Raw genomic sequence first — 10,037 nt, forward strand, 5'->3', positions numbered from 1 at the left:
GAATATGTATATTTATAGATAATATATTTTTTAAAGTGAAACAATGATTTTTAGATTATTAAGATATATGCATACTCATGATTTGTGGGTGGTTCACGAAAAGGACATATGGGGTTTTGAAATTGGATTTGTGTAATGGAAGGCTAAATGACTAATTGTTAATTAGCTCAATACAATATTATTTTAATCTCTTTAGAAATAAATTGAATAGTCGTCTAAGTTTGTAAAGTTGTTTAATTGAAACTTGAATATCTTTTTTTTACGAACAAAATGAAAGGTGAGCTTTTGCGAAAGGTGAGCTTTTGTGAAATCCACCGTCGTCTTAGATCTGATACAAGCTATACGGTTCTCAAAAAATATCAGATAAATCATTTTCAGAGCTGCCAAAACCAGAAATAAAAGACAAAATAATATCATAACATAAAATACTAACATCCCAAAAAGATGGGCACGACTAACAACCTTGATAACAAGGTACTCGACAAGATCTCACCCGAAAAGAATTAGATCTTTGTTTTATTGAGAAAATGATAGATAAATAAAGAAGAGATGGAAGAGCGAAGGGGGCTTGATCGATTGATGGATGAATATTAAAGAATGGAGAAGTGGTGGCTAGAACTCTAGTTTCGGGGATCAACTCTCAAAACCCTAATCTTATTTTGCGTAAAAGTATTATGTGTGTAAACTTAAATATCTTTTAATTCTCATAAATTAAGATTTAAATGTTATTTAATCATATATTTATGAGCGTGAAGCCACAAAATTTTGCCGCATCAAGTCACTAATGCCAAATTTTTCACAGAAGTTGTAGACATATGCCTCGAATAAATGGATGCTCTCTAACATTTTGAAGGCTTAATCAATCAATTATATTATAACTATTTAGTTGTCAAGCTTCTTTAGCTTCTTTACATGCTATATTTTAGTAATCATTGCCAATTTTCCATTATTTACTTTAAAGATTCCCTGATGAAGCCTTTCATTATTTCTTCTAATAGCTTTTTTATACAACTTAACACATAATTAATATAATATATATTTTACTAACTAGAAAATAAAACAAATATATCTGGGTATTATTGTATGGCCAAGTCTTTTAATGGTCATATATACAGGGAAATGGTGATAACTTATGTAAGATTTTATGATGGCATTGTTGTTTAATCATAGAAACTTTCTTGTGATCGTGGAGAGAATACACAAATCAATAATGATACACCTCTAGTCTTCAAAACATGGTGGATTCATCTAGCATCGAAATCAAAGAACACGATCTTTTGATGTTTGTATGTACAGTTGGAGCATGCTACTGAGTACTTATAAGCGGCCTTGCAAACACGGGTTTTGTTGGATGTGCCTAGGACCATGGAATGCACATGATACTAAGGCATGTAATGGTTATTAGGAGACTGTGATGAGAGGAGAATGTGAAGTTGTTAGGCTTAGAGCATCGGCTCACGAATACGTCAAGAGATATGCTCATTATTATGAAAGGTCGGCTGTAAATGAAAAGTCAAGAGAGAAAGCATTAGCAGATCTAAGCGAGATATAAAATAAGAAACTTCAGAAACTCGAGAAAAAATATTATCAGCGAGAACACCTAAGCTTTTTTATGGAAGCTTGGGAGCATATTTTTGAATAAAGGCGAGTGTTAAAATGGACTTATATTTATGGATATTCTATGCCACCAGAAATATATACGAAAACAAAACTATTTAAGTAACCACAAGGTGAGGTTGAGGTGACTTTAGAAAGGCTCCATGATTACGTAGAGAATAAGCAGCAAAAATACTTAAGGGATGAGGCTAGCTCAGAAGAATTTAATAAAAAAAATCGTAAGGAGCTTATAAATTTAACATAGGTAACTGGAAGATATTTTTCAAACTTTCTCAAAAGATTAGAAAATGGGCTATCAGAAGTTGGTGTTACTCTAGTTAAAAAAAAGCATGTCCAATTGACAGATGCCTGGCAATGTCAATATTGTACTACCCTAAATCATTGTGACCATAACATGTGCTAAGGGTGCTTGGTGCGTAAAGGGGATTAAAACAGGGACACCATTCAAAAACTTTGAGGTAAGAGTTTCTTTAAGGCAGCGAGATAAAAAAAATTCTTATTTTTCAAGTTAACTTAATTTATGTGATTTAGTAATTAGTTGCTACTTCTTTGCTTGCAAGTGAACTAGTTTTGTTTTTACCTTAAATTTTCAGATTACTTAGATTTTGCTTTACTTATGTTAGACAATTGCAATATTCTGATGTTTGTTTGATTGGAATATGAACCTATTAGAATTTTTATGAAGTAATTTAAAGTCTTCTACATCTCATATGAAAGTGGAAAACTACTTATAGACTTATAGTTTTATGTGATAAGCTGGGCAATAAAAAACAAATTAAAATAGTCAGGAAAATGGGGAATTATGAGAATTGAACTCGGAACCTCTCACTCCCTAAGCGAGAATCATAAAACTAGACCAAATGCCATCATGGGTGCAAACCAAAAAATAGTTTAGAACATCTCAACCACCCCCAAAAGCGGAACAATTAACAAAAAAATATTTGAAGAATCCCATTGTCTGGTTTTTGTCGTTAATCGAAAGAGTTTATGTAGAGAGCATTAATTTTATAGCAAACAACATTAATTTGGCAGCAAACACTTTTCTAGTTGTCTTTCCTTTTTAGACGATTATTGGACAAACTATTTTGAAGTATTCATTATGGTTTCTCTTGTAATTCACTAGAACTGCACTTACCTCATACCTCTTTGTTTCTAACCATTGGCGGTGGCCTGAAGGACAAGAATATTATGCAGACTGCTTCTCCATTAGTTCTATCACAACACTTGCAAATCAATCCCAATTTTCCTGTGAGTTACGTCCTCTATTCATTCTATCATTATTCATTTTACTAAGAGAGGACCATCAAATGAATTTAATTAAACTGAATTTCTAAATTACAGGTCATTATATTTATCGGGTTTACTTAGAGGCATATCACCATCATGAAGTAGAAACTTCAATCCCCTGCAGCTCCCAGTGTTATTCAGTATCAGACACCCGAGTTGATTCTAATATGTTAGACACATGGTTAATTGATTTGAGAAATTCTCATTTGACATGTAGTCATAATAAGCTAGTATTTTCAAATAGTAGTTTGTAACACTTCTATACCACATTTGAATGTTGTCAAGTTATATTTTTTAGTATCATAAGTAGAACTCATTACCTGTAGTCAACGATTACATGTCAAATGAAAATTTATAAAACCCCTTACATACACATCAGCGAATTAGAATGAAATTATGGGTGTGAGATACCCCATAGCATATAGGAAACAATGAGATTAGATTATTTTCCAAACACCTCTTCATCAGATGAAATATCGATTGTAACAAAAGTACTTAATAGCTACATTAACAAAATTAGCTAATTATTTTTCTACCATTGATACATCATCACTTAAATATTTGAATTTTGATATAGTGATGTATCACCCGTACCCCACTATTATATTCACCAATGAATATAAACATACATGATTAAAATTGATAAATTGATAAAGAGAAAAATAAAAATTATGGTAAAAAGACTTTGCAATCCCATCTCCCATATGGTTAAGGATCATATTAGCTCAAGTTTCCAAATTATTGAAACAACTGATGAAACACACCCAGGCGTACACCTCTGATCACTCTGCAATATTATATATAGTATATGTGTATGATGTAAAATGAGAGAAAACAAGTATGTAAAGTAGTAAACTTATTACTTTGCATACATGAAATAACTTAAGTACAAGAGAACTAGGAAACCAACTAGGCCTATAAACTAGGAAATAGAAAGCAACAGAGAGTCCTGAAAATGATCCACTACTACTTCTCAGGCCTGACTTATTCAAACTACGTCCATAAACTATCAAAATATTATAGACACCTCACACTGCATCACTGGACTCCACATCTCAGACACCATAAATTATTAACAAAGTTTAGATTAATCCAACAAGCACCCCCTTAATCTAAACTTCTTTATTAAGACTCTTCACCCCAAGAAGCTGTCTCATAAGTTCGAATTTGACAATTGACAATGCCTTAGTCAGTACATCATCACGTTGTTCCTCTGTTCGTACGTGCTTCACAACAATCTCACCCCGTTCCACACACTCCCTTATAAAATGAAAAAGGATATCAATATGTTTTGACCTTCCGTAAAAAACATGGTTCTTTGCCAAGCCTATGGCGGACTTATTATCACTGTATAATACCACAGGGCCAATGTGATTTCCTGTCACTTCCTTCAGCAAGTTTTTTAGCCAAATCCCTTGACACGCTGCAGCCGTAGCAACCATGAATTCCGCCTCACATGAAGACAATGCAACGCACTTTTGTTTTTGGGAAACCCATGTTATCACACTCTCATTCAAGTAAAAAACCACCCCACTAGTGCTCTTCCTGTCTTCTATATTACCGCCCAAATCACTGTCGGAGAAACCAGTTATCGCATTATTTGCAATATCCTTCGAGTAGATTAAACCGTAGTTCAAAGTACCTTTAATGTACCTCATTATCCGCTTTGCTGCATTTAGATGAGTCAATGTGGGTCTTTCCATATACCGAATTATGACTCCCATGGCATATGATATATCAGGCTGTGTATGAACAAGGTAACGCAGACCCCCCACAATGCTCTTGAACTCAGTAGCATTGACAGCAGTTCCTTCTTCGTCCTTGGGGAGTACAATATTGGACTCCATTGGATACCTTGTCGAATTATAATCTTTCATCCCAGCCCTTTTGAGAACCTTTTTAGCATAAGCTTCCTGCTTCAATTCCACATAATCTGTCTTCAGATTTACTTCTAAACCTAGATAGTACGAAAGCTTACCCAAGTCGCTCATTTTAAAGTGTTTTGCCATCTGCTTCTTGAAATTCTGTATGGCCGCTTTACTTATTCCGGAACTAGAAGATCATCAATATACACTGCTACTACTAGAACTTCACCTGCTTCTCTTTTCGTATATACCGCATGTTCAAAAGGACAACGCATTAAACCCATACCTTCCAAGCATTTGCTCAACTTCGAGTACCAAGCGCTTGGGGCCTGGCGGAGGCCATACAGAGCTTTCGATAGCTTGTATACCATGTGTTCTTGTCCCTGTTTGTCGAACCCCTCGGGTTGAAAGACATACACTTCTTCCCTCAAATCTCCATTTAAAAATACTGATTTAACATCCAGGTGGTGCACACTCCAGCCTTTTTTTGCCGATAATGCCAAAAGCAATCTGATTGTCTCCAAACGTGTCACAGGAGCAAATAATTCTTCAAAATCTACTCCTTGTTGTTGGACATACCCTTTAGCGACAATTCGAGCCTTGTACTTGACAATCTCTCCTTTGGTGTCTTTCTTTAACTTAAATACCCATTTCAGACCTATTGCCTTCTTTCCCGGTGGTAACTCTGTCAAATGCCATGTCTCATTTTTCTCAATTGCGTTTATTTCTTGCTCTATCGCCGTTTTCCACTCTTGCTTTTGTGATGCATGAGCGTAATTTATTAGTTCGTCCACCCCCATAAGCATCAACTCATCAGGGGTCTCTACTTCTTCAGCATCTTCATACACTTTACTTAACCGTCTAAACTTTTGTGGTTCACTTTCCTCGCTAGAGCCAATAGTACCCCGACTGGTTGAACTTTGTATTGATTCAGGTGAGTGCGTCTCCATCTGTTAGCTCTGAACTGGAGTGGTAAACGCTGTTCTGCTTCCAATTTCTGGATCTCCTTCAGTGCCAGTGCTACCCTGTGATAACTCTTGACTACTGACATTACACTTGCACCAACTGCATAGTCCTGTTCAAAACCAATCACAGTGAACTGATTGCCTTGCTCATCCCTCTATGCATTGTGTTCAGCCCAATCCCATGCCTTCTTTTCTTCAAAAACAACGTCATGACTTTCACATATCCTCTTAGTCATAGGGTCATACAGCCTATACCCTTTCGTTCCTGGCTCCTTCCCGAGATTTATCACAACCCTACTATGATCATCCAATTTAGTAGTCTTGACACTCGGAATCTTCATATGTGACACACACCCGAAAACCTTAAAATATTCCAAGTTTGGCTTTGTTCCTGTCCATGCTTCATAAGGCATTTTTCTTATCAAAGCACGCATGGGCAACCGATTTAGCACATACACAGAGTGTCTCATCGATTCTGCCCAAAAGTACGATGGTAGATTCATTGTCTTAAGGAAACTCCTGGTTATAGCCACGATCGTACGATTTCGTCTCTCCATAACACCATTCTGCTGCGGTGTATATGGAGTTGTGTATTGATGGTATATACCTGTCTGCTCACAATATTCATCAAACTATCGCGAATAAAACTCTTCCCCTCTATCTGTGCCAAAGGATTTCAGCTTTGCTTCTGATCCCTTCTCGACCTGAGACCTAAACCTTTTAAAAGCCTCAAACGCTTCATCCTTAGACTTTAACATAAACACCCACATGGCTCTACTGAAGTCGTCCACAAGGAGGAAAAAATACTTACTTCCCCTCAGTGTTTCAGGCATGATTGGACCACAAATGTCTCCATGCACCAGTTCTAAAACCTTTTTTGCTCAAAAACTTGACTGTGCAGGGAAACTTTTCTTACTCTGCTTCGCCATTAGACACCCCGTACACACTTCCCTGGGCTGTATAATCTTTGGTACACCGTCAACCATCTTGTTCCTTGTCATTAGATTCAAAGCTTGGAAGTTAACGTGGCCAAGGCGTGAGTTCCAGAGCCACGCTTCTTCCTCCTCCTTTGACACCAAACAACTCGAATCAACAGTTTTTGCCACAACCCTGTATGGTTTGTTTCCTGATCTTTTAACCTTCATTAGTAGTCGTTCAATCTTATCATAGACCCACAAAAAATCACCGTGTATTACAACTCGATTGCCCTCTTCAGATAATTGCCCTAAGCTCAGTATGTTATTACACAAACTGGGTATAAAGTAAACATCTTTAAACATTCTCTCCTCACCATCTTTGCATTTAAAAAATATCGAACCTTTACCTCGTATGTCGACTGTCGATCCATCACCAAAGCGTACCTGACCAATCACCTTTTCATCCAATTCTCTGAATTTTGATTTCTCCCCGGTCATATGATTACTCGCTCCGTTGTCCAAGTACCATACATCAGATCCTCCTTGCTTATCCTCGACTTCTGTCCTCAACTTTGGCTTAACCCTGCTCTCATTTAGCAGCACCTTGTCACCTCGATATTCCACCATCAACAACGCTGGTTCGTCATCTAGAGCCTGAGCCAAATTAGCCTCCAGACGTTGCTCTTTTTCCCTTTTTGGTTTATGACACTCAGCCGCATAATGGCCATATGCCAAGCAGTTGAAGCACCGGATTCAACTCTTATCCCTTATACCTCGATTTTCTTCTTTGGTCTTAAAATCGCTGCCATTTCCTTTGCTTTTCAAGCTCGATCTCCTGAGCCATTCTTCTCTGGTAAACAACAGTTGTCCTTCTTCCTTTTCCTTTTTCAACCATCCTTCCTCAGTAAGTAATAGTTGTTGTCCTCTACTATGTTCACCTTGACCCTTTAAGCGTTCTTCATGGGCCTTCAAGGACCCAACCGCTTCTTCGACTGACATCGTATCCAAGTCCCCAAATTGCTCGATTGTGGAGGCTATTTGTAGAAATTTCTTTGGCACTGCCCTGGGAAGTTTCTTTACCACATATCCTTCGTCAATAGACTCCCCTAGTGCCCGTATATTCGCTACCAATCTATTCAGTTTGATACAAAACTCATCAAGTTGTTCTGTATCTTTCATCTTTAGGGATTCAAATTTAGCTTTTAAGGTTTGAACATTTGCCTTCTTCACGCGGTCGGTGCCCAGACACATAGTTTTTATAGCTTCCCATGCCTCTCTCGTCGTGGTCTTTTCTGCAATAGACAAGAGTAAGTCTTCAGGTATTCCCTGGTACACAGCAGCAAAAGCAATCTTGTCCTTTCTCTCCTCCACCGTAGCCTTTAGATCCTTAGGCTCAATAGCATCCCATACTCCATGGGCCTGCATGAAAACTCTCATTTTAATTGCCCATGTCGTATAGTTCCCTCGCGTCAGAATGGGATAACTGAGACCCACTACCTCCTTTGTCTTGCTCATCTCTATCTTACTCGCTTCCATTGTATCCTTCTTGGGCATCCACTTTGGCATATACTATGTATGTATATATCTCTGATACCAGATTGATGAAACACGCCCAGGCGTACACCTCTGATCACTCTGCAATATTATATATAGTATATGTGTATGATGTAAAACGAGAGAAAATAAGAATGTAAGGTAGTGATCTTATTACTTCGCATACAGGAAACAACTTAAGTACAAGAGAACTAGGAAACCAACTAGGCCTATAAACTAGGAAACAGAAAGCAACGGAGAGTCCTGAAAATGCTCCACTACTACTTCTCAGGCCTGACTTATTCAAACTACGTCCATAAACTATCAAAATATTACAGACACCTCACACTACATCACTGGACTCCACATCTAAGACACCATAAATTATTAACAAAGTTTAGATTAATCCAACAACAAGACATTGCATTCACAAATCCTCAATAATATAAAAGAAAATTGTATCACTAATTTTCTTCAATTAATATGCATTTCTATTTCTCCGAATACAACGGTTAAAAAACAAAATCTATATAATCTAAGGATTGTACTTGAGACATCATCATCTTAAAAAAATTAATTTCAATATAATGATGTACCATGAATATCCTCAAATTATATCGATTTGATAAACTATAACACATTTTTGTGAACAAACTTAAATATTTTTACACTATCATTATATGAGAGGTTTTTTACTATAATTCTATAGAAGAATACATAAAAAGGACACTCTATGATTTGTAATTTGTGTATCAGGAACATAGATTGTGTACGTATTTAGAATAGAGGGATATGATAAAAAATAAGTCAATAACATTACCATTGATTTCAAAGTATAAGGTATGTTTAGAACTGGATAACATCCAAGAAATACAAATTTCATAAATACTGATTTAATTTGTGAAATCTGTATACAGTAGAAAAAATAAAGTATAATTTTTTACATATATTTATATATAATATAGTTGGACTTTTTTGTTATGACCGTAATATGAAAGACACATTTTTTATTAAATAATATGAAATTTTAATTGATGAGAAGTATTTATATATTTAAAAATAAAATATTTGAATACAATGCACAATGCACAATATACTTAATTTTTTGATGTTATGTACAATGTAACTTAACAGTAATATAAAACAAATATTTTTAAATATTATGCAATTTTGGATAGTAAGAGATAGTATATCCAAAAATAAATTATTTTAGTAGTAAAGGGCACATTTTTTTTAAAAAAATGATAAGGACAAATATTAAATAAGTAGTAATATATAAATATGTTATTTATCGATAATATATTTTTAAAACAAAACGATGATTTTTAGATTATTAAGATATATGCATACTCATGATTTGTTGGTGGTTCACCAAAATGACATATGGGCTTTTTTGAAATTGTGTCGGTATTGGAAGGGTAAATGACTAGTTGCTAATTGGCTCAATACAATATTATTTTAATCTCTTTAGAAATAAATTGAATGGTCCTCTAAGCCTGCAAAGTTATTTAATTAAAACTTGAATATCTTTTAATTCTCAATAAATTAAGATTTGAATGTTATTCACTATGGTTTCTCTTGTAATTCACTAAAACTGCACTTACCTCATACTTTTTTGTTTTTAACCGTTGGCTGTGGCCAGGGGTCAAGCGTATTAGGATCTAAAATATTATTGTAAATTACAATTGAATATAGACATTAAGAAATTGATTTTTGATGAGGAGCCGAAGAGCTGCAAATGTCCATCACATCTCGAACCACAAATCGATTAAGCTACCAATCCACTTCGAATACGTTCATTTAATACAAACAGAAACATCCTCAGACTACAGATGTCCGATTCCCTTCCCACA

At 35.6% G+C, this 10,037-nt stretch overlaps 1 protein-coding gene across 1 annotated transcript; it reads right to left on the reverse strand.

Moving 5' to 3' along the window:
* Positions 1–6,615: 6,615 nt before the first annotated feature.
* Positions 6,616–8,187, reverse strand: LOC141673363 (uncharacterized). The gene is made up of 2 exons (XM_074480103.1): positions 7,425–8,187; positions 6,616–7,334 (listed from the first exon to the last, which is right to left on the reverse strand). Exons 1-2 carry the CDS (start codon positions 8,185–8,187, stop codon positions 6,616–6,618), a joined length of 1,482 nt encoding a protein of 493 aa, XP_074336204.1.
* Between the last annotated feature and the right edge of the window lie 1,850 nt (positions 8,188–10,037).

Source organism: Apium graveolens, chromosome 7, assembly GCF_009905375.1.
Source record: "Apium graveolens cultivar Ventura chromosome 7, ASM990537v1, whole genome shotgun sequence".
Classification (NCBI taxonomy): Eukaryota; Viridiplantae; Streptophyta; class Magnoliopsida; order Apiales; family Apiaceae; genus Apium; species Apium graveolens.